We start from the raw sequence: 25,912 nt of genomic DNA, 5'->3' as shown, positions 1-25,912 counted from the left end.
CTGCTATAATAGAAAATCGCAGTTGTAAAACCGCAGTGAAATGCGCAGAAAAACCGTGGTAAATCCGCCATAAATCTGCAGCGGTTTAGCACTGCGGATTTATCAAATCCGCAGCGGAAAAATCCGCAGAGGAACAGAATTCGTGTGCACATACCGAAACCCTAACCCTAGCCCTAACCCTATTCTAACCTTAGTGGAAAAAAAAAAAAGAAATTCTTTATTTTTTTATTGTCCCTACCTGTGGGGGTGACAAAGGGGGGGGGGCTCATTTATTATTTTTTTTATTTTGATCACTGTGATAGATTATATCTCAGTGATCAAAATGCACTTTGGAACGAATCGGCAGGCGCACTGCGCATGCGCCCGCCATTTTGGAAGATGGCGGCGCCCAGGGAGAAGACGGACAGACCCCGGCAGGATCGGTAAGTACGATGGGGTGGAGGGGAGCACGAGGGGGGGGATCGGAGCATGGGGGGGGTGGATCGGAGCGCGGGGGGTGGATCGGAGCATGGGGGGTAGTGGAACGGAGCATGGGGGGGTGGATCGGAGCATGGGGGGTGATTGGAGCACGGGGGGAGCGGAGCACAGGACGGAGTGGTGCATAGCACTGATTGGAGGACTGGGGGCACATTAGTGTTTCCAGCCATGGCCGATGATATTGCAGCATCGGCCATGGCTGGATTGTAATATTTCACCAATTTTAATAGGTGAAATATTACAAATCGCTCTGATTGGCAGTTTCACTTTCAACAGCCAATCAGAGCGATCGTAGCCCCTGGGCTGTACTACCACTCCCCCTGTCCCTGCAGATTGGGTGAAATGGGAGTTAACCCTTTCACCCGATCTGCAGGGACGCGATCTTTCCATGACGCCACATAGGCGTCATGGGTCGGATTGGCACCGACTTTCATGACGCCTACGTGGCCTTAAAGGTCGGGAAGGGGTTAAATAGGGGCAGAGCTGTGCTTTACATTAGTGTATTTTGAAGCCTTTATTCCCCACCTATGCTGCCGAAATACCTTTGTAAAGTCGCCGTTTTGGGCTGTCACTCACGCTGGTCAGGTCATATGGGCGTGGTGACAGCGCTGTTTCTCCCCCAGATCTCCGTTAGTGGCGTAGTGGTGTGCGCATGTCCAAGTGGCAAATCCACTGCGCAGCTTAAAGGAAAATAGCGCGATCTGCGCTATTCAGCCGTTTATCGGTGGGCGCGGCCATCTTCCTGAGGCCGCGCGTGCGCAGATAGTTCTTCTCGGCTTCCCGGGGCTTCAGGAAAATGGCCGCGGGATGCCGCGCGTGCGCAGATGGCGATCTCGGCGGCCATTTTCCTGAAGCCGAGTTCGCATCGGCGACTTTACAAAGGTATTTCGGCAGCATAGGTGGGGAATACAGGCTCACAAAATACACCAATGTAAAGCACAGCTCTGCCCCTATTTAACGCTATTTTTAGCTCATCTTGAAAAAACAGGGTGACAGGTTCCCTTTAATGTAGGCGCCATGACAGCACACACTGCTGCAGACAGTGAGTGCAGAGGGTTCCCCACAGGCTGAGGTGAGGACGCTGCACTGTTACCTCACCACACTCCACACAGGTGACAACGCAGCTCCTGACAAGGCAAAAGAACACTCTCTAGTCTATCTATTTCTAACCCCCGCTGTATCCCACTCCACCAATGAGATTACAGACATAAAACGGCCGTGTGTCCGCTTATCCAATCAGCATGCTTGTATCATGTGCACAGACAAGACGCGCGATTTCATTAGTGAATGCGCTATATGACTGATGTGGGCGGGTCGGTATCTGCTGGGTAACAGGCTCCGCCCCCAGCGCGCGGTATACACAGCACTGAGCTGTTGTGTATCGCATTGTCCGGGATACAGGTATGATTGTGTGTTGTGCTGCGTTACGCGTGCGGCTGTTTGTGGTGCTTGTGTAGGGCGCGCAGTGGAGCGTGAATGGAAGGTCGTGCTGTTCGCTCTGCAGCTACCAGTGTAACGTTCTCATCCATTGGTAGGTGCGAACACCTGACAGCATCCACAGTGATGGACCAGGGCTCCCGTCATGTGACCTTTCTAGATCCCAGTGCAATGGCGGTATATGATGCCCCATCCTGTGGTGTACCTGTATGGGGACAGTATACAGTATACTGTCTGTGCTGCCCGGCGGTATATGATGCCTCATCCTGTGGTGTATCTGTATGGGGACAGTATACTGGCTGTGCTGCCCGGCGGTATATGATGCCCCATCCTGTGGTGTACCTGTATGGGGACAGTATACAGTATACTGGCTGTGCTGCCCGGCGGTATATGATGCCTCATCCTGTGGTGTACCTGTATGGGGACAGTATACAGTATACTGGCTGTGCTGCCCGGCGGTATATGATGCCCCATCCTGTGGTGTACCTGTATGGGGACAGTATACAGTATACTGGCTGTGCTGCCCGGCGGTATATGATGCCCCATCCTGTGGTGTACCTGTATGGGGACAGTATACAGTATACTGGCTGTGCTGCCCGGCGGTATATGATGCCCCATCCTGTGGTGTACCTGTATGGGGACAGTATACAGTATACTGGCTGTGCTGCCCGGCGGTATATGATGCCCCATCCTGTGGTGTACCTGTATGGGGACAGTATACAGTATACTGGCTGTGCTGCCCGGCGGTATATGATGCCTCATCCTGTGGTGTACCTGTATGGGGACAGTATACAGTATACTGGCTGTGCTGCCCGGCGGTATATGATGCCCCATCCTGTGGTGTACCTGTATGGGGACACTATACAGTATACTGGCTGTGCTGCCCGGGCGGTATATGATGCCCCATCCTGTGGTGTACCTGTATGGGGACAGTATACAGTATACTGGCTGTGCTGCCCGGCGGTATATGATGCCTCATCCTGTGGTGTACCTGTATGGGGACAGTATACAGTATACTGTCTGTGCTGCCCGGGCGGTATATGATGCCCCATCCTGTGGTGTACCTGTATGGGGACAGTATACAGTATACTGTCTGTGCTGCCCGGCGGTATATGATGCCCCATCCTGTGGTGTACCTGTATGGGGACAGTATACAGTATACTGGCTGTGCTGCCCGGCGGTATATGATGCCTCATCCTGTGGTATACCTGTATGGGGACAGTATACAGTATACTGGCTGTGCTGACCGGCGGTATATGATGCCTCATCCTGTGGTGTACCTGTATGGGGACAGTATACAGTATACTGTCTGTGCTGCCCGGGCGGTATATGATGCCCCATCCTGCGGTGTATCTGTATGGGGACAGTATACTGGCTGTGCTGCCCGGGCGGTATATGATGCCCCATCCTGTGGTGTACCTGTATGGGGACAGTATACAGTATACTGGCTGTGCTGCCCGGGCGGTATATGATGCCCCATCCTGCGGTGTATCTGTATGGGGACAGTATACTGTCTGTGCTGCCCGGGCGGTATATGATGCCCCATCCTGCGGTGTACCTGTATGGGGACAGTATACTGGCTGTGCTGCCCGGCGGTATATGATGCCCCATCCTGTGGTGTATCTGTATGGGGACAGTATACAGTATACTGTCTGTGCTGCCCGGGCGGTATATGATGCCCCATCCTGTGGTGTACCTGTATGGGGACAGTATACAGTATACTGTCTGTGCTGCCCGGGCGGTATATGATGCCCCATCCTGTGGTGTATCTGTATGGGGACAGTATACAGTATACTGTCTGTGCTGCCCGGGCGGTATATGATGCCCCATCCTGTGGTGTACCTGTATGGGGACAGTATACAGTATACTGTCTGTGCTGCCCGGGCGGTATATGATGCCCCATCCTGTGGTGTATCTGTATGGGGACAGTATACAGTATACTGGCTGTGCTGCCCGGCGGTATATGATGCCCCATCCTGTGGTGTACCTGTATGGGGACAGTATACAGTATACTGTCTGTGCTGCCCGGCGGTATATGATGCCTCATCCTGTGGTATACCTGTATGGGGACAGTATACAGTATACTGGCTGTGCTGCCCGGCGGTATATGATGCCTCATCCTGTGGTGTACCTGTATGGGGACAGTATACAGTATACTGTCTGTGCTGCCCGGGCGGTATATGATGCCCCATCCTGTGGTGTACCTGTATGGGGACAGTATACTGGCTGTGCTGTCTGGCGGTATATGATGCCCCATCCTGCGGTGTATCTGTATGGGGACAGTATACAGTATACTGGCTGTGCTGCCCGGCGGTATATGATGCCCCATCCTGCGGTGTATCTGTATGGGGACAGTATACTGGCTGTGCTGCCCGGGCGGTATATGATGCCCCATCCTGTGGTGTACCTGTATGGGGACAGTATACAGTATACTGGCTGTGCTGCCCGGCGGTATATGATGCCCCATCCTGTGGTGTACCTGTATGGGGACAGTATACAGTATACTGGCTGTGCTGCCTGGCGGTATATGATGCCTCATCCTGTGGTGTACCTGTATGGGGACAGTATACAGTATACTGTCTGTGCTGCCCGGGCGGTATATGATGCCTCATCCTGTGGTGTACCTGTATGGGGACAGTATACAGTATACTGGCTGTGCTGCCCGGGCGGTATATGATGCCCCATCCTGTGGTGTATCTGTATGGGGACAGTATACAGTATACTGTCTGTGCTGCCCGGGCGGTATATGATGCCCCGTCCTGCGGTGTATCTGTATGGGGACAGTATACAGTATACTGGCTGTGCTGCCCGGCGGTATATGATGCCCCGTCCTGCGGTGTATCTGTATGGGGACAGTATACTGGCTGTGCTGCCCGGGCTGTATATGATGCCTCATCCTGTGGTGTACCTGTATGGGGACAGTATACTGGCTGTGCTGCCCGGCGGTATATGATGCCTCATCCTGTGGTGTACCTGTATGGGGACAGTATACTGGCTGTGCTGCCCGGCGGTATATGATGCCCCATCCTGTGGTGTACCTGTATGGGGACAGTATACAGTATACTGGCTGTGCTGCCCGGGCGGTATATGATGCCCCATCCTACGGTGTACCTGTATGGGGACAGTATACTGGCTGTGCTGCCCGGGCTGTATATGATGCCCCATCCTGCGGTGTACCTGTATGGGGACAGTATACTGGCTGTGCTGCCTGGGCGGTATATGATGCCCCATCCTGCGGTGTACCTGTATGGGGACAGTATACTGGCTGTGCTGCCCGGGCTGTATATGATGCCCCATCCTGTGGTGTACCTGTATGGGGACAGTATACTGGCTGTGCTGCCCGGGCTGTGTATGATGCCCCATCCTGTGGTGTACCTGTATGGGGACAGTATACAGTATACTGGCTGTGCTGCCTGGGCTGTATATGATGCCCCATCCTGCGGTGTACCTGTATGGGGACAGTATACTGGCTGTGCTGCCTGGGCGGTATATGATGCCCCATCCTGTGGTGTACCTGTATGGGGACAGTATACAGTATACTGGCTGTGCTGCCCGGCGGTATATGATGCCCCATCCTGTGGTGTACCTGTATGGGGACAGTATACTGGCTGTGCTGCCCGCGCGGTATATGATGCCCCATCCTACGGTGTACCTGTATGGGGACAGTATACTGTCTGTGCTGCACGGCGGATATGATGCCCCATCCTGCGGTATACCTGTATGGGGACAGTATACAGTATACTGGCTGTGCTGCCTGGCGGTTTATGATGCCCCATCCTGTGGTGTAACTGTATGGGGACAGTATACTGTCTGTGCTGCCCGGTGGTATATGATGCCCCATCCTGTGGTGTACCTGTATGGGGACAGTATACTGTGTGTGCTGCCCGGGCGGTATATGATGCCCATTCTGCGGTGTACCTGTATGGGGACAGTATACAGTATACTGTCTGTGCTGCCCGGTGGTATATGATGCCCCATCCTGCGGTGTACCTGTATGGGGACAGTATACTGTCTGTGCTGCCTGGCGGTATATGATGCCCCATCCTGCAGTGTACCTGTATGGGGACAGTATACAGTATACTGTCTGTGCTGCCTGGCGGTATATGATGCCCCATCCTGTGGTGTAACTGTATGGGGACAGTATACTGTCTGTGCTGGACGGCGGATATGATGCCCCATCCTGCGGTGTACCTGTATGGGGACAGTATACTGTCTGTGCTGCCCGGGCGGTATGTGATGCCCATTCTGCGGTGTACCTGTATGGGGACAGTATACTGTCTGTGCTGCCCGGCGGTATATGATGCCCCGTCCTGTGGCGTACCTGTATGGGGACAGTTTACTGTCTGTGCTGCCCGGGCTGTATATGATGCCCCATCCTGCGGTGTACCTGTATGGGGACAGTATACAGTATACTGTCTGTGCTGCACGGCGGATATGATGCCCCATCCTGCGGTATACCTGTATGGGGACAGTATACAGTATACTGGCTGTGCTGCCTGGCGGTATATGATGCCCCATCCTGTGGTGTAACTGTATGGGGACAGTATACTGTCTGTGCTGCCCGGTGGTATATGATGCCCCATCCTGTGGTGTACCTGTATGGGAACAGTATACTGTCTGTGCTGCCCGGGCGGTATATGATGCCAATTCTGCGGTGTACCTGTATGGGGACAGTATACAGTATACTGTCTGTGCTGCCCGGCGGTATATGATGCCCCATCCTACGGTGTACCTGTATGGGGACAGTATACAGTATCCTGGCTGTGCTGCCCGGGCGGTATATGATGCCCCATCCTACGGTGTACCTGTATGGGGACAGTATACTGGCTGTGCTGCCCGGGCGGTATATGATGCCTCATCCTACGGTGTACCTGTATGGGGACAGTATACTGGCTGTGCTGCCCTGGCGGTATATGATGCCTCATCCTGTGGTGTACCTGTATGGGGACAGTATACTGTCTGTGCTGCACGGCGGATATGATGCCCCATCCTGCGGTGTACCTGTATGGGGACAGTATACTGTCTGTGCTGCCTGGCGGTATATGATGCCCCATCCTATGGTGTACCTGTATGGGGACAGTATACTGTCTGTGCTGCCCGGCGGTATATGATGCCCATTCTGCGGTGTACATGTATGGGGACAGTATACAGTATACTGTCTGTGCTGCACGGCGGATATGATGCCCAATCCCGCGGTGTACCTGTATGGGGACAGTATACTGGCTGTGCTGCCTGGGCGGTATATGATGCCCCATCCTGTGGTGTACCTGTATGAGGACAGTATACTGTCTGTGCTGCCCGGGCGGTATATGATGCCCATTCTGCGGTGTACCTGTATGGGGACAGTATACTGTCTGTGCTGCCCGGCGGTATATGATGCCCCATCCTCTGGTGTAACTGTATGGGGACAGTGTACTGTCTGTGCTGCCCGGGCGGTATATGATGCCCCATCCTGCGGTGTACCTGTATGGGGACAGTATACTGGCTGTGCTGCCCGGGCGGTATATGATTCCCCATCCTGCGGTGTACCTGTATGGGGACAGTATACAGTATACTGTCTGTGCTGCCCGGCGGTATATGATGCCCCATCCTGCGGTGTACCTGTATGGGGACAGTATACTGTCTGTGCTGCCCGGCGGTATATGATGCCCCATCCTGTGGCGTACCTGTATGGGGACAGTTTACTGTCTGTGCTGCCCGGGCTGTATATGATGCCCCATCCTGCGGTGTACCTGTATGGGGACAGTATACTGTCTGTGCTGCCCGGCGGTATATGATGCCCATTATGCGGTGTACCTGTATGGAGACAGTATACAGTATACTGTCTGTGCTGCACGGCGGATATGATGCCCCATCCTGTGGTGTACCTGTATGGGGACAGTATACAGTATACTGTCTGTGCTGCACGGCGGATATGATGCCTCATCCTGTGGTGTAACTGTATGGGGACAGTATACAGTATACTGGCTGTGCTGCCTGGCGGTATATGATGCCCCATCCTGTGGTGTAACTGTATGGGGACAGTATACTGTCTGTGCTGCCCGGCGGTATATGATCCCCATCTTGTGGTGTACCTGTATGGGGACAGTATACTGGCTGTGCTGCTTGGGCGGTATATGATGCCTCATCCTGCGGTGTATTTGTATGGGGACAGTATACATTATACTGGCTGTGCTGCCCGGGCGGTATATGTTGCCCCATTTTGCGGTGTACCTGTATGGGGACAGTATACTGGCTGTGCTGCCCGGGCGGTATATGATGCCCCATCCTGCGGAGTACCTGTATGGGGACAGTATACAGTATACTGGCTGTGCTGCCCGGCGGTATATGATGCCCCATCCTGTGGTGTAACTGTATGGGGACAGTATACTGTCTGTGCTGCCCGGCGGTATATGATGCCCCATCCTGTGGTGTACCTGTATGGGGACAGTATACTGTCTGTGCTGCCCGGCAGATATGATGCCCCATCCTGCGGTGTACCTGTATGGGGACAGTATACTGTCTGTGCTGCCCGGCGGTATATGATGCCCCATCCTGTGGTGTAACTGTATGGGGACAGTATACTGTCTGTGCTGCCCGGCGGTATATGATCACCATCTTGTGGTGTACCTGTATGGGGACAGTATACTGTCTGTGCTGCCCGGGCGGTATATGATGCCCATCCTGTGGTGTACCTGTATGGGGACCGTATACTGTCTGTGCTGCCCGGCGGTATATGATGCCCCATCCTGTGGTGTAACTGTATGGGGACAGTATACTGTCTGTGCTGCCCGGGTGGTATATGATGCCCCATTCTGCGGTGTACCTGTATGGGGACAGTATACATTATACTGGCTGTGCTGCCCGGGCGGTATATGATGCCCCATCCTGTGGTGTACCTGTATGGGGACAGTATACAGTATACTGGCTGTGCTGCCCGGGCGGTATATGATGCCCCATCCTGCGGTGTACCTGTATGGGTACAGTATACAGTATACTGGCTGTGCTGCTTGGGCGGTATATGATGCCTCATCCTGCGGTGTATTTGTATGGGGACAGTATACAGTATACTGGCTGTGCTGCCCGGGCGGTATATGTTGCCCCATTTTGCGGTGTACCTGTATGGGGACAGTATACTGGCTGTGCTGCCCGGGCGGTATATGATGCCCCATCCTGCGGTGTACCTGTATGGGGACAGTATACTAGCTGTGCTGCTCGGGCGGGATATAATGATGCCCCATCCTGCGGTGTACCTGTATGGGGACAGTATACAGTATACTGGCTGTGCTGCCCGGCGGTATATGATGCCCCATCCTGTGGTGTAACTGTATGGGGACAGTATACTGTCTGTGCTGCCCGGCAGATATGATGCCCCATCCTGCGGTGTACCTGTATGGGGACAGTATACTGTCTGTGCTGCCCGGCGGTATATGATGCCCCATCCTGTGGTGTAACTGTATGGGGACAGTATACTGTCTGTGCTGCCCGGCGGTATATGATGCCCATCCTGTGGTGTACCTGTATGGGGACAGTATACTGTCTGTGCTGCCCGGCGGTATATGATGCCCCATCCTGTGGTGTAACTGTATGGGGACAGTATACTGTCTGTGCTGCCCGGCGGTATATGATGCCCATCCTGTGGTGTACCTGTATGGGGACAGTATACTGTCTGTGCTGCCCGGCGGTATATGATGCCCCATCCTGTGGTGTAACTGTATGGGGACAGTATACTGTCTGTGCTGCCCGGCGGTATATGATGCCCATCCTGTGGTGTACCTGTATGGGGACAGTATACTGTCTGTGCTGCCCGGCGGTATATGATGCCCCATCCTGTGGTGTAACTGTATGGGGACAGTATACTGTCTGTGCTGCCCGGGCGGTATATGATGCCCCATCCTGCGGTGTACCTGTATGGGGACAGTATACAGTATACTGGCTGTGCTGCCCTGGCGGTATATGATGCCCCATCCTGCGGTGTACCTGTATGGGGACAGTATGCCATACTGACTGTGCTGCCCGGCGGTCCTAGTCCCTCAGGCTGCTGGAGGCATTTCTCTTTCTGTGGGAGCATTGTAGCGCCCAGTAATTGTCTGTGAAATGGCAGGGAAATACCTGAAGCAGATGCCACGTCGCCCACATTTCTTGCTTGGATGAGACATATTGCCTTGTGCAGGCATGTACTACGGAGGACAGAGAATGAACTTCAATCCAATATTGCAGCCAGCATGCAGCCAGCGGGTAGGGAAGGGTGAATCAAACACCCGAAAACCCCGCCTCAATGGCTGAAGATTGTTCCCTCCAAATTCAGGTGACAGAGTCCCTTTAACATAAAGAAAGAATATAACATTTCTAAACAACAAGACCGTTAATATGAGGCATACAGGTAGGGCTAGGGTAACATTTCTATTTCCTGTATGCCCATATTACTTGGTAATACAAGTCCCAGGGAGTGGAGAAGGGGTGACAGATTCCCTTTAAACAGAATGTCACCATGTTTTTGCCATGATTCCAGAGATGTCACTTGCTGTCATTTTGATAAAGACACTGTTTGGTCAGTGTCAGTGTAAACATGCTGCCATGTAGTCCTCCATATTCATAGACTCTGTATAATCCCATCCCAACCACTGACGGGCAGCTTTGGGTTTGCCAAGGAGGGTCTACGTCACTGGAATATCTCCAGTAATCCGAATTCCTGGGCATGTGCAGTGAACTCGGGCGGATTGGCCTCAGTTTTAATTAAAGGGAGCCTGTCACGTCATTTTTGGCAACTAAACTGTCCCCAGTGTGTTATTAGTGATGCGGTGTGCGTTACTATTACGTTGTTTTGAAACCGCGGGTGTTTAATCAACCTCCCTGCTGATATGTGCTGGCTGCATAAGCCTAATGCATTTGTTACTTTATAGTTAGGATTTTGGATAGAAGTGTACAATTTTACATATTAAACTGGCTGAATTGTATGCCTTATGCTAATGCTTTTTGCACATGTACTTTTCCTGTTTGCTTTTGTGATTTTTCTCAAATCTATGTGGGGATCATCCTGCCCCACTATTTTTTCATTGTACTAATTTTTTTCCATTGATCTCCAGGTATACTTTTCCTGTTATTTTTACAATTTTTTTATGCAATAATAAAGTATTGTGATTTTATACAGCTTTCTATCTTTTTGTATGACAGTAGTTTTCTCATTTTTTTTCCTTCTGAATGCCTATCCATGTGGGAGTACATCATGAATACCTTGTGGGGGAAGTCTACATCAGTAGGCCCAATTTACTTAGCTATGTCCTTTTTTGATTGTTACTCTTCAGTGTAGTATATCCCACTATTGCTAATATTTCTCTGTAGAGATTTCAAGGTTGTGTACGTTTATATTACGCATCATTTAGCACTCGGTCTGACCAAAATGTCTAAAATCGGTACGGAGTTGTCCACATGGGCTGGAAAATCTGCAGCAAAATCCACATGTGCAGAATTCACAACAGAGTTGTTCACCCACCTATATTAAAAGGGGTAACAATTCGCTGTGCATTTTGGAATCCCCCCCCCATCCAACCCCCTTTTACTGGTTAGGTCCATTGAGGAATGTTTCCAAAGGACATAGATGAGATTTGTCCCAATCTCATCTATATGGCTTGTACTATAATCTGTTGATTTTTTTTTTGTTCAGAAATCCCTTATTTCTATCTACTGTGTATGGATTAGTCTTAAATGGTTAAATTTTAGTAATTCCTTGCATTTAGATTTGGAGGTATTGAAAGATCCGGGTATAGCTTTTTAACTGTTGTTCAGTCTGGGGCTGTGAAACTATAGAAAGCTCTCCTACAAGAACTGGCACAGACGAGCTCTGCAGAGAGATACAGAAAGAACTGGATATATTCCCAATAAAACAGAACAAACAGGCATGTTGGCTCTGATGACACAGTATAGTAAATTAATCCTGGGAAATCTCCAATTACCATTGTGGCACTGGGAAGAAATAACACACTCGTGTCACTGTCATTTTCCTTGGTATATACTGTAGTTATAGGGTGATTCTTATCCCTGGGATATGACATGACTTTACTATTGGAAGGGGGGTGTTAAACAACCCCTGACTACCCCACCGATTCTGACAATAATGGGCCATACATTAATATATATATACCGTATATAAATATATAATAAATATAAATATAATATAAAAATCCAATCTACGATGCTGTGAAAAGTCGCACAGCTTTCCTACAAATAGCAGCGCTGTATGTAACATTGACTGTGTGTGGCCCCGGAGCATGGTTACACAACAGGACATTATGAACTCGGAAGCATACACAGGTATAGCAAAGGCCCCATATACCTCTGTAGATGTCCTTATTACCTGTTTATGCAAAACGTGGCCTAATATACGTGTGCGCTTTGGGACTAACAGATCTATGGCAGATAGGTTACAATAAATGCAAGTTATTTTACAACCTGGCAACTGCATGTCAGCGTCCACCATGCGTCTAAGCTGACGTGCTACTATCAGATCTGCATCCAAGGCCCCCACATACATTAAAGTTGTCCGACATCGCCGATTTTGTTAAGATTGGCTGATAATCTGAGGACATCCTAACTGTCCTCCAACAGATTATATCTGGAGGCACAAGGATCCGGCGTCTGGAATTCAGTACTTTTCTTCTGCGGGGAGATAAGCCGATGGCAAATAATTCTGGCAGCGGCTGTTTCATATAGGTTGGAGAGGTAGCGGTCAGCCGAATGATGGTTCGGCCTATTGTGTATGTCCAGCTTAATAGTAGGTAAGTTGCCAGACTATCTCACAGATCTCCCTTCCCCTATGTCTGTTATTAGTAATTATATCATCTTTTTTTCTAATTTGATTTGTATTGGATTTTAGAAAACAAGTTACGTAATAAAGTCATCCATTTTAGGGAACCTGTCATCAAGTTTTCCCTATAAAAGTTGTTGCCATCATATTTTCCAGGCTTTTAATACCTTTCTAATGGGCCCTCTGTACGGCAGTCTAACAAAAAAAAGCTTGAAGATGTCCAGTGCTGCATCCTAATGTGCACCGAGTGAGCATCTCCAGAGCGTGCCTAGGATTGATGTACACCGCCGGCAGAGAGCCGCTGTAGGCGTGAGGCTTTGCCAGCTCTGTGGATGAAGTAGAAGACCTCAACTAAGTGATTCATGGGTAGAGGTGTGACGTTACAATGCAGAGGGGGCACTGCGCATTGCTTGGAGACTCCCATGGAACCACTGTGCGCATTAGTGTGCACCACTGGACTATATATATAATATATGATTTAGGCATAGGAATATAGAAATGTTACAAAAATAGGGAAAAAGGAAAAAATGGGATGAAAATAAGTCAGCTCACCAATCCCTCAACAGTGCAGTGCAGGTTTTGCTTAGTTTTTGTTGTTTTTTTTCCTGCGATTTTTTTTTTTTTTTTTTTTTTTTTTTTTTGCATAAAAGTAAAAAAAATCTGCTCCATCAGGTTTTGGCACCAAAAACGGAAACTTGCATTTTTTTCAGCAGTTTTTGCACCATCCATTGCTTTCAATTGGTGAAAAACACTGAAAATAGTGAGATGCTGCATTTTGCAAAAAACAAGGTATTGCACAAAATACTGAGGACAAAAAAACAAGCTGCGTGCATGAGATTTCGGAAACTCCTACACTTTGCTGGTACTGTAAAACGCAACTGGAAATTTGCATGGAAAAACGCAACATGTGAACATAGCCCTATTGTGTGCTCGATTTAGGACCAAAGGGATTTGATTAGTAAGTAAGACCGTCAGATGTGAAATGTTTGGGGGATATTTAACCTGTTTAATGTACTGACACTGTGGACGTGTAATAGATCGTTCAGTGCACATAGGCAGCCATTGTTCTCAGCAGCATGGGTCGTTTCTACAGGCAATGCATCAGACAATGCTGCTGAGGATGAGTACGTTTTGGGCAAACTAAAAGATCATTTCACTTGATAGCAAGTATAATCATGTAGTGTAATCGAGCTGCCGGTGCATCATTGCAGATTTGGCGGTCAGTGCCGTGCCGGGCTTACAGGAAGAATAAAGGTCAGTTTTACTTGGGTGCCACACTCTTAGTACAGCAGCCATGCTCCTTTATAATGCTGTTACCCTTCAGATTATTGGCACTCTGTCATTAAGATCGTGTATAAGGCATGCGGATCATAGAAAGGTGAATAAAATTATACCTTGTCTTATTCCAGAGAATTCCACACTTTCTTAAATGTAAATGAGCAGTTGAGGGCTACGTGCAGACACAGATCTGTATGAGAATCTACCTCCAAACCATATTTTAAGTAAAAGAAGGCATTACCACTGTGAGACACGTAATGGCTGACTCTTTGTTCTCACAATCATGCACAGCTCTGCAGTGATAGTAGAGCTAGCACAGTACAGCAGAGCTGAACCTTGTCTCATTACAAACACATTTGCAGTTGTCCTCTCACAGTGCTGACAACTCTGCTGCACTGCTCTTCCCCATACCACGGGAACGGCGCCAGCACCTGAGGGGAGTATAGGATTTTTTATTTTATCGGGGCCAAACATTTAGTCCAAGCAGGGGGTTGTCCTAGTAGTGGACAACCCCTTTAACGTGCAGATATAGCATTAATCTGCAAGTTAATAGCGTTCTGAACCTGCCTGGTGCCTGCATTTAGACCACCCTAGCTGAGAGCAAATGAACTTTATTCCCCCAGCAGTGTTCGGTGTTCAGTCATGGGAATTTAGAGAGCAATGGCTGTAACCGGGCCCACCGCATTGCCAGTCAGTGCCAGGGGCACAGTTAGTCACTACTCGCTATACGCAGAGTGGTGAGTGAACGTCTAATGCTGCCAGGAGGAATAAAGTTCATTTCCTCCTGGCAGCGGGGCTCTCAGTGGGCGCCAGGTAGATTCAGAACACTACTAATCGGCCTATTGACCCCATATCTGCAGGTAAACAGCTTTTTTTCACATGACAGGTTCCCTTTAATGGCTCATTTGCACATAAGAAAGACATGTATTTCTCTGGAATAAAACATCAGATTACAGATAAAGGTATCATTTTATCCAACTTTCTGTGACCTGCATGCCCGTATAGATTGCTTGGGAGGGTTGAGCCTACTGATAATATCCTCTAACCCTGCATCAGCTGGTTAATAGCATTATATGACATGATCTTTTCCCTTTAATCTTTACTAATGCAATTGATTTTCTTTGCTTTTTTTCGTGCACCTTTTAAGTCAAAGTATAAGGTGTTTTTTTTTTTTTCTTTTATAAAATATTGGGAAATCTGCATATTCACTTTTTCATGGGCAACATATGACGTAACCTTGTTTTGAAGGATATCCTTGTACCATCTGTCGTAGGCTAGTATTAATTTCTGTCTATTCGATGGTAGAATATGCTAATTTCTGCAAGCTTCAGATTACTTACCCAGATGGCGTGGCTGTTTAATTTCATGATGAAGACGAACGCAAATATGCGAGAAAAAAAATCTCAAAACTTAAAAATAGAATCAATGAGACAATTAAAATAGTTCCTTATGCCTGGAAATGTGAAGTCACTCTTCATTAAAGTGATGAAGTGAAAAGTCTCAATGAGTCATGCAGAATGAAAACAAGGATGGGATTTATGCTTCTGGTGTTTTCTAGGTATTCAATGTTTATGGATATTGTTAGTGATCTAGAAGTTAGAATTCATTGACTTCATGCCAGAAGGCATGGGGAAAAAAGAAGTCACTTAAAGGGGTTGTCCGGCCTTAGAGTGACTGCAGACTTGTGAATCTTCACATCGCGTGCACTGCGTGCTATGAGGATTCTCCGGAGCCAGCACTCGAAGCGGGTGGTCATGTGACCACTGCAAGTGTGCAGCTTGTGTACTTGTGGCCACATTCCGACTAAACTTGTATTGCTCCCTCAATACACTTGTACTGAGCGAGGCCGTTGTCTAGTCGACATGTGACGCATGTATGCAAATCACAAACTTGTGACGCGCTCAACACTCCTGGTGCCGGCACCGGAGAATTCTAACCATGCAGTGTGGACGAGTCACAAGTCTCCAAGCACACTTGTAGCCTAAGGCCGGACAACCCCTTTTATAACATGTTTTTTTTTTAATTCTGTTCTTTTTGACTGTGAGCAGATGCCTTGCAGTGTGATATCCCATGATCCCATTCTGTCACCTGCAAATTTTATAATTTGGTGAGAATATTGTGGAAGCTGTGAGCCAGGTTTAATAGCTGGGTATCCAACTTTTTCTTATATTGATAAGAGAGAGGTTGTTGGCACATTTAAAAGAAGCCTGTCAGGTCTCTGACTGTTTTAAAGGCAGCCTGTCAGCAGGATTGTGCACAGTAACCTCAGACAGTGTCAGGTCGGCGCCGTTATACTGATTACAATGATACCTGGGTTGATGAAATCTGTCTTGTGGTTGTCAGTTTTGAGTTAATGATATGCTTGTGGTCTGGGGCAGCCTGTGGGGGTCTTCATGTGGTGCTCTGATTAGCTATTCATGATGAAGACTGCTGACAGGTCACACCAATCCCTACTCAGTGACCTGCCTCTAGTTTACATACTGAATATTATATATATATATGAGAGAGAGAAAAAAATCACATTCAGCAGACAGGCAGCGGTGCTGCAGCATGATCACATCTATAATACGCATTAAATTGTTTTATTTAGTCATATACATTTGTTATGTAAAAAAAAAAATGTATGTGACTAAATAAAACCATGTAATGCATATTATAGATGCAGGAGATTATCACTACAGGACTAGTAACCCTGCTGCCATGTAATCCTCCTGCTCTATGTACCCACACCACTGATTGTGCATAGGCAGAAAGCTGCCAATCAGCAGTGTGAGTGGGATTATACAGAGAACTGCTAGATCTGCAGCAGACAAAACAGGGATTCTCTGAAAATTACAGCAAGCAACACCGTACGTGACACATTGTTTCTGTCCTTTCATCATGCTGCTCTCAGATAACAGAGCAAAAACCTGCTGACAGATTCTCTTGAAAAAAAAACAAAAAAAAACAATCGTGTCTAAAGAAGCGACAGGTCCTTTTTAAAGGGAACCTGGCAGCTGATTCGTGCTGCTGAAACCACGGACAGCATCAATAAGATAGGGTTTGAAGGCAGATTCTTCCCAGGTGACTGACAGGTCTCCAGCTAAGCACACAATGGTGGTACTTTCAATCAGCTAGAGCAGTGCAGTGAGAAGGTTCTTTAAACTATACCTTATCTGCAATGTCGGAGCGTTTCAGAAAAATGTATGCCTGACTGCAATCATGCCTTTTACCTTTTTTTTTTTTTTTTTTTTTTTTTTATTAATCCATTATTTCTATTTTAATTTTTCATTTGCTTTATTTATAGCCTAAAATGGATTCTGTGCTGAAGGACAGTTACCTAGCCAGCTTTTGCTACCCTCCTAATTCTATTCCAATTTCGGATCTTCTTGAGTCAAAATCTTCATCTTCAAGAAAAATGATATCCTCTGGTTTACATCACCACAGTCCTCAGCCATATGATATACTGGAGGCTCCAAACAGCTCAGGTAAAACCAGAGGTTTACAAAAGATGGGATTTTCTGCTCTTTATTATGCAAAAAGAGCCATTTGCTAAGTCTCCTTGACATCTACATGTGCTAGGTAATGTCTGCTACATTGCTAAGGCTAGCCATGCACATTAGCTGATCAGGCACGTGCCACATAGACATCTGATTGCCATCTCTCCTGGCTTCTACACACACTGGTGGCTGAGTTTGCATGTAATCTGCATGGAAAGAGGGGACTAAAGGTACCGTCACACTCAGCGACGCTGCAGCGATATAGACAACGAGCCGACCTAAACTAGATCGCTGGAGCGTTGCTGTTTAGGTCGCTGTAGAGACGTCAAACGCAGCAACTCCAGAACGATGCAGGAGCGATCCAGTGACGTAACGGCGACTCACTTCTCGTTCTCGCTGGTTGTTAGCTCCATGTCAAACAGCCGGAGTGTACCGATCCGACACACATCTAGGGGCCCTGTGCTCGTTGCTGGCGTCGTTGCTTTTGCTGTCAAACATGACGATACACGTCGACCTGGCGACGAAATAAAGTTCTGGACCTCTAGCTCCGACCAGCGATGTCACAGCGGGATCCAGATCGCTGCTGCGTGTCAAACACAACGAGATCGCTATCCAGGACGCTGCAACGTCACGGATCGTTGTCGTTCTCTTTGCAAAGTTGCTGAGTGTGACGGTACTTTAAGCTACAGCCAGACTCTTGTAGCCGTGGGTTATCTCTCCTGAAAGCTAAAAGATTGGGTATGTTGAAATCCAAGAGCCTGATGCTTCACTTCTCTATCATCTCCTTGTTGGGGATAGTCGGTAGGCCTCAATAGACATTAGATGGTAGACCGGTACCACTGAAATTGGAAGTTCTGGTGCCATTAATGTAATCTATGTGTGACCAACTTCCATTTCTCCATACACATAATATAGCATTTATTTGTACATCATTATGTTATTTTTTGGTTCTTTTTAAATGATCCCATTTTTATGACGAGAAGTTGAACTATTTGACTTTTTAACAAAACAGCTCTAGTGTCCGCACTGAAGACTCTTCAGGAGAAGATTTCCCGGCTGGAACTAGAAAAGTCTAAAGCCCCTAACCACTTACCAAGCTTACCTGTGGAGACAGTGGAGCATAAAAAGGTTTGGTTTAGCAAAGAAAAGACCGACTCTGCTCAGCATGAAGCCGTAATGCATAAAAGTGGTAAGTTCTATATTCAGTGAGGAGGTTTCTTGAGATTAAAATGTATTAGATATGAGTTAGTTCATACAAGGTCAACAAGGCTCGCATGTAGAGATGGGCAGATCGTTGCACGCAATCATGGTCAAGATCCGTGCTGACTATGGATAGGAGCTGCGTGAAGTTCTTGAGCGTCCTGATTCTCCGCAGTGTTTGATTCACTGACCTGGTGTGACGTCATCTATGCAACATACAGTGTACAGGTGACGACTGGCCAGCACAGCAAATCATAAGCTGATCCCGGTGGGTAAGGAAATTCATGCAGCTCCTATGTACAACCAAAGACCACTGGCCTGGACCAGGGTTGCACAAGGCGATTCGTTCATCTCTACACTCATGGATTACATAGTATGCTACCTTTAGATACTTCTAAATGTTCAGCAACAGAGGTACTCTTCAGTCATTTTTCAAATTTTGGTTATAGACATTACCACAATGAATTTTAAACAGAACAATTCAGATGCAGTTGAAGTTCAGACTTTCAGCTTTCATTTGAGGGTATCCACATTAAAATTGGATGAAGGGTTTAGGAGTTTCAGCTCCTTAACATGTGCCACCCTGTTTTTAAAGGGACCAAAAGTAATTGGACAATTGACTCCAAAGCTATTTCATGGACAGGTGTGGGCAATCCCCTCATTATGTCATTCTCAATTAAGAAGATAAAAGGCCTGGAGTTGATTTGAGGTGTGGTGCTTGCATTTGGAAGGTTTTGCTGTGAAGTAAACATGCAGTCAAAGGAGCTCTCCATGCAGGTGAAACAAGCCATCCTTAAGCTGCAAAAACAGAAAAAACCCATCCGAGAAATTGCTACAATATTAGGAGTGGCAAAATCTACAGTTTGGTACATCCTGAGAAAGAAAGAAAGCACTGGTGAACTCATCAATGCAAAAAGACCTGGACGCTCACGGAAGACAACAATGGTGGATGATCACAGAATAATCTCCATGGTGAAGAGAAACCCCTTCACAACAGCCAACCAAGTGACCAACACTCTCCAGGAGGTAGGCGTATCAATATCCAAATCTACCATAGAGAGAAGACTGCATGAAAATAAGTACAAAGGGTTCACTGCACGGTGCAAACCACTCATAAGCATCAAGAATAAAAAGGCTAGACTGGACTTTGCTAAAAAAAAACATCTAAAAAAGCCAGCACAGTTCTGGAAGAACATTCTTTGGACAGATGAAACCAAGATCAACCTCTACCAGAATGATGGAAAGAGAAAAGTATGGCGAAGGTGTGGTACAGCTCATGAGCCAAAGCCTACCACATCATCTGTAAAACACGGCGGAGGCAGTGTGATGGCTTGGGCATGCATGGCTGCCAGTGGCACTGGGTCACTAGTGTTTATTGATGATGTGACACAGGACAGAAGCAGCCAAATTAATTCTGAGGTATTCAGAGCCATACTGTGTGCTCAGATCCAGCCAAATGCAGCCAAACTGATTGGTCGTCGTTTCATACCACTGATGGACGATGACCCAAAACATAAAGCCAAAGCAACCCTGGAGTTTATTAAAGCAAAGAAGTGAAATATTCTTGAAAGGCCAAGTCAGTCACCTGATCTCAACCCAATTGAGCATGCATTTCTCCTTCGCCTCATTGGGGGACACAGGACTGTGGGTGTATGCTTCTGCCGCCAGGAGGCTGACACTAAGTAAACGTGAAAAAAAGTTAGCTCCTCCTCCATCGTATATACACCCTGACACTGGCTACCAGAGACTCCAGTTTATGCTTAGTGTCTCAAGGAGGCACATCTCTGGGTCCTGGATTCTTTGGACCCGATTTTCAATATCTTTGGATTGAGGGGGCGACGGATCTTTTTGAGGGTCCGATCTCCCCAAACCATCAACGGGCAAGTACGTGCGATTTTCTCCACGTATCCTTTCCCGCTACGTGGCATCCTTCACCGGACTTGGCCCTGACCACCCTGAGGTAGCTAAACTCCAGGCTGTACAGGTGCCCGTAGATGTCCGTGTGTTCCCCCCTGATTCCTACGCCCCTGCTCGGCGGTGTTAGCTGGGGTGGTGGACGGTCCCTCTCCTTATCCTGGGGATAATGGAGATAGGGTTCCTGCACCGTCATTTGTTTTTCCCCTTCGCTGGTGTGACAAGGGGGGCTCCTGGCATTACCTGCTGCTGCGTCCTCCGGGAGTGCGGTGCCTTTTTTGACTTGGCTGAGGTTTCCTTCTCGGGTGGTGTGATCCGGCGCTGCGGCGTTAGGACAGCGGCGCTGCAGCGTGATTCGGCGCTGCGGCGTTAGGACAGCGGCGCTGCAGCGTGATCCGGCCCTGCGGCGTTAGGACAGCGGCACTGTGGCGGTATGATGCAGCGGCGGCGCCGCTATCTCCCTAGAGGCCTCAGGCCTTGCCTGGCCTCCTGCGGGCGTGGGGCAGCTTCCTGGAGCCTGGGACTTCCGTCCAGCAGACCGAGCTGTGAGGCCCCGCCCCCTCCGGCGCGTCACTTCCGGTTCCGGTTTTTCCTGTCTCAGAATGAGAGAGGGAAAAATTGAGGCCCCGGCTTCGGGCCTGCTACAGGCCGCATCGTTGATTGGCGGTCCCTCCCCCCTGAGGCCTGCTGTGCATATAAGACAGCTCATTTGGGCTCCGCATCGTGCATTCAGGATCCATCGCTGTACTCGTGGGGACACAGGACTGGGGTAAGTGCTTCTCCCTCCACCTGGCTGAAGCATTCTTTTTGTCCCAGTCTCTAGCCCTGGGTATAGCTTTACGGATCACTATGTCTAGAAGGGTTAAAACTCACACGGTTCTTTTTACCGGTTGTGTAGCTTGTCGTGCCCCTTTTCCGCACGCCCAAAGTAATCGCCTCTGCGAGGCCTGTGACTCTGAACGCGCCCAGGAGCCCCCCCTGCCAGCTCTCTAGCAATCTCTCCGGCTCCGGCCCCTCAAGCAGATGCTGGGGCAGCTCCGCCGGAATGGGTCACGTCCTTGTCGCAATCCATGGCATCCCTTACGGAAGCGATCAAATCTGTGCAGACCCCGGCAGTCAGGGCCGGTAGTCCACCTGTCTTGGAGAGGGCCTCGGGGTCTCAGAAGCCTTCGGCCTGCAGGGGCCGCGCTCACACTAGACAGACGCATGGAAAGCGGATTCGCACAGCGTCGCCCAGGCCCTAAGGTGCTTCCGCATCCTGGAGTTCCGTATCTCGTTCTCCTTCCCCTGCAGAAAGCGGGGAAGTTGAGACTGACTACGAGTCAGAAGGGTCCCTTAATTTTGAGAATCCTGGGTTTCAGGAGTCTGTAGATAGCCTAATTGAGGCTGTCAATCAGTTTTTGGGGATAGAGGACGAGCTCGCCTCATCCTCAGATCATAAGGTCTCTTTTTAACCCTGAGTTTGAGGACCTGATTCGATGCAACCGGGAGCACCCGGACAAGCGCTTTTCGGGGCAAAGAGCTCTGAAGGCTAGGTATCCCTTTGCTACTGAACTTTGTAGTAAATGGGCAGAAAATCCTTCTGTAGATCCTCCAGTGTCCCGTTTAGCCTCTAACACGTTGCTATCTCTCCCTAATGGCTCATCGATTAAGGATCCTACGGATCGTCTTATAGAGAGCTTCGCTCGTTCCGTCTTTGAGGCCTCAAGTTCGGCACTTTTTCCTTCCTTCGCGGCAACTTGGGTTGCCAAGGCTATGATATCTTGGTCAGAGTCGTTATCAAAGGCTCTTCAAGAAGGTAATTTGTCAGCAGAATTGGCGGAAATGTCATCTCAGGTAGCACTGGCTGGTAGCTATCTGATTAACATAGTAACATAGTTAGTAAGGCCGAAAAAAGACATTTGTCCATCCAGTTCAGCCTATATTCCATCATAATAAATCCCCAGATCTACGTCCTTCTACAGAACCTAATTGTATGATACAATATTGTTCTGCTCCAGGAAGACATCCAGGCCTCTCTTGAACCCCTCGACTGAGTTCGCCATCACCACCTCCTCAGGCAAGCAATTCCAGATTCTCACTGCCCTAACAGTTAAGAATCCTCTTCTATGTTGGTGGAAAAACCTTCTCTCCTCCAGACGCAAAGAATGCCCCCTTGTGCCCGTCACCTTCCTTGGTATAAACAGATCCTCAGCGAGATATTTGTATTGTCCCCTTATATACTTATACATGGTTATTAGATCGCCCCTCAGTCGTCTTTTTTCTAGACTAAATAATCCTAATTTCGCTAATCTATCTGGGTATTGTATTTCTCCCATCCCCTTTATTAATTTTGTTGCCCTCCTTTGTACTCTCTCTAGTTCCATTATATCCTTCCTGAGCACCGGTGCCCAAAACTGGACACAGTACTCCATGTGCGGTCTAACTAGGGATTTGTACAGAGGCAGTATAATGCTCTCATCATGTGTATCCAGACCTCTTTTAATGCACCCCATGATCCTGTTTGCCTTGGCAGCTGCTGCCTGGCACTGGCTGCTCCAGGTAAGTTTATCATTAACTAGGATCCCCAAGTCCTTCTCCCTGTCAGATTTACCCAGTGGTTTCCCATTCAGTGTGTAATGGTGACATTGATTCCTTCTTCCCATGTGTATAACCTTACATTTATCATTGTTAAACCTCATCTGCCACCTTTCAGCCCAAGTTTCCAACTTATCCAGATCCATCTGTAGCAGAATACTATCTTCTCTTGTATTAACTGCTTTACATAGTTTTGTATCATCTGCAAATATCGATATTTTACTGTGTAAACCTTCTACCAGATCATTAATGAATATGTTGAAGAGAACAGGTCCCAATACTGACCCCTGCGGTACCCCACTGGTCACAGCGACCCAGTTAGAGACACTACCATTTATAACCACCCTCTGCTTTCTATCACTAAGCCAGTTACTAACCCATTTACACACAATTTCCCCCAGACCAAGCATTCTCATTTTGTGTACCAACCTAGATCATCCCTAGATGCAGCAGATTGTGCTTCTTCGGCTGCGGCTAATGCTATTGCTATCAGAAGGGCCCTATGGTTAAGATCCTGGCGTGCTAATTCTACCTCTAAAAAATCACTTACGGTAGGGTTGTATCAGGGTGTTCGTTTGTTCGGAGAGAAGCTGGATCAGCTCCTTTCTGACTCCACAGGAGGGAAGAGTAACTTCCTCAGCAGAGGTCTAGACAGCCTTTTCGTCGCCAATTTCAGGCCCGTTTTAGAACCTTTCGCAATGTTAGATGGGCCCCAGCATCAGGCTCTCCTGCGCAGGGTCGACCCAATCAGGACCGAGACGGTCGGATCTCTTATACGGCCAGCCAGGGGGGAAGAATGCGTCCCAGTCTACTAGATCCAGCCTCCTCTGGGTGTCTCCAACAAAGTAGGCAGACGTCTACTTTTATTTCGCCAGGTCTGGCTTCAGGTAATCCACGACCGTTGGGTTGGAGAGCTCGTATCATCAGGGTACAAAATAGAGCTGGTTCGGCTGCCTCCTCCCCGGTTCTTCCCATCCCATCTTCCCAGGTCCGAGTCTCTCCGTCAAAGCCTGTTCAATTCCGTAGAGTCCCTTCGTATCAGCGGTGTCATTTCTCCTGTTCCAAGGGAGGAAAGGTTTCAGGGCTTTTATTCCAATCTCTTTGTAGTACCCAAAAAGGACGGAGCAGTGAGGCCTATCCTAGATCTCAAACTCTTAAACAGGTTCGTCCGCGTTCGTCACTTTCGAATGGAGTCTCTCCGGTCAGTCATCGCCTCTCTGGAAAAAGGAGAGTTTTTGGCCTCAGTAGACATTCAGGATGCTTATCTACATATTCCCATCTTTCCGCCTCATCAAAGATTTCTCCGGTTTGCCGTGAACAATTTACACTTCCAGTTCACGGCATTACCCTTTGGGCTGGCCTCCGCTCCCAGGGTGTTCACAAAAGTCATGTCAACTGTGGTGTCCATTCTGCACTCCCGAGGTATAGTTGTCTTGCCATACCTAGACGATCTGCTGATCAAGGGACCGACTTTTCAATCTTGCAGGGAAAATGTCGGCATCACTCTGGACACCCTTTCTCGTCTAGGTTGGCTGGTAAATTTAAGAAGTCATCCCTTCAGCCGTCTTGGAAGATCTCATTTTTAGGCATGATCTTCGACACCTCTCAAGTCCTATCAATCCTTCCCCAGGACAAGGTCCTAGCCCTTCGGCGGGAAGTGAGGAATCTTCAACAACCGTACTCTCATACGACTCGGTCCGACATGAGGGTGTTAGGAAAGATGGTTGCAACTATAGAGGCGGTTCCGTTTGCGCAGCTTCATCTTCGACCCCTCCAACAAGCAATCCTAGCAGTGTGGAACAGAAATCCTCTCTCAACTGCAGATTTCGGTTGTCTCTCCAGGTCAGGCAGGCCCTCTCTTGGTGGCTAAACAGCTCATCTCTACTCAGGGGGAAGCCCTTTCCCCCAACCACTTGGCTAGTGGTTACCACAGATGCCAGTCTCCTGGGTTGGGGAGCGGTGTTTTTTCACCACACAACTCAGGGACGCTGGTCTCCTCGGGAATCAGATCTCCCCATCAATATCTTAGAGATTCGAGCAGTTCGACTAGCCTTGTTACATTTCCACCATCTTCTGGCGGGTCGCCCTGTCCGAATTCAATCGGACAACGCCACAGCGGTAGCCTACATAAATCACCAGGGGGGCACCCGCAGCAAGGCAGCCATGCAGGAGGTAAAACAAATTCTACTCTGGGCAGAGAGAAATCACTCTGTGATCTCAGCAGTCCACATTCCGGGCGAAGAAAACTGGGCGGCAGATTTCCTAAGCCGTCAGGGTCTAGCCTCCGGGGAATGGTCTCTCCATCCCGAGGTATTTTTGCAGATATGTCATCTTTGGGGGACTCCGGACGTGGATCTAATGGCGTCCAAGGTGAATGCCAAGGTGCCCAGTTTTGTCTCGGTACCGTGACCCCCAGGCAATCGCCATGGATGCGCTGGTACTGTCTTGGAATCAATTTCATCTCTCTTATCTGTTCCCTCCTCTGGCACTGCTCCCGAGGGTAATCAAGAAGATCAAATCAGACAGAGTACCGGCTATCCTGATCGCCCCGGATTGGCCACGACGGACCTGGTATGCAGACCTGGTACAACTTCTCGCCGGGGTTCCATGGCAGCTCCCCGATCGGCCGGATCTTCTATCTCAAGGGCCGATCTACCACCAGAACTCGGGGGTCCTACGTTTGACGGCCTGGCCGTTGAATCTTGGGTTTTAACTCAGGCAGGGTTTTCTCAAGAAGTAGCTGATACCATGATCAGTGCACGTAAGT

At 48.7% G+C, this 25,912-nt stretch overlaps 1 protein-coding gene across 2 annotated transcripts in view; it reads left to right on the top strand.

Moving 5' to 3' along the window:
* The first annotated feature begins 1,800 nt into the window (after window positions 1-1,800).
* Window positions 1,801-25,912, top strand: part of CEP57L1 (centrosomal protein 57 like 1) — a 43,604-nt gene continuing 19,492 nt past the window's right edge. The window contains exons 1-3 of one of the 2 annotated variants that reach the window (XM_069726238.1): window positions 1,801-1,878; window positions 17,262-17,442; window positions 18,467-18,643. In XM_069726238.1, coding sequence (XP_069582339.1) covers window positions 17,268-17,442; window positions 18,467-18,643 — 352 coding nt within the window. In that variant the 5' untranslated portion in view covers window positions 1,801-1,878; window positions 17,262-17,267. The remainder of the gene's footprint in view (window positions 1,879-17,261; window positions 17,443-18,466; window positions 18,644-25,912) is intronic. The other variant, XM_069726240.1, reaches the window with a different exon arrangement.

Source organism: Ranitomeya imitator, chromosome 5, assembly GCF_032444005.1.
Source record: "Ranitomeya imitator isolate aRanImi1 chromosome 5, aRanImi1.pri, whole genome shotgun sequence".
Lineage (NCBI taxonomy): Eukaryota > Metazoa > Chordata > Amphibia > Anura > Dendrobatidae > Ranitomeya > Ranitomeya imitator.
Note: the sequence above shows the minus strand (reverse complement) of the source record. Positions and strands in the feature narration are given on the sequence as shown.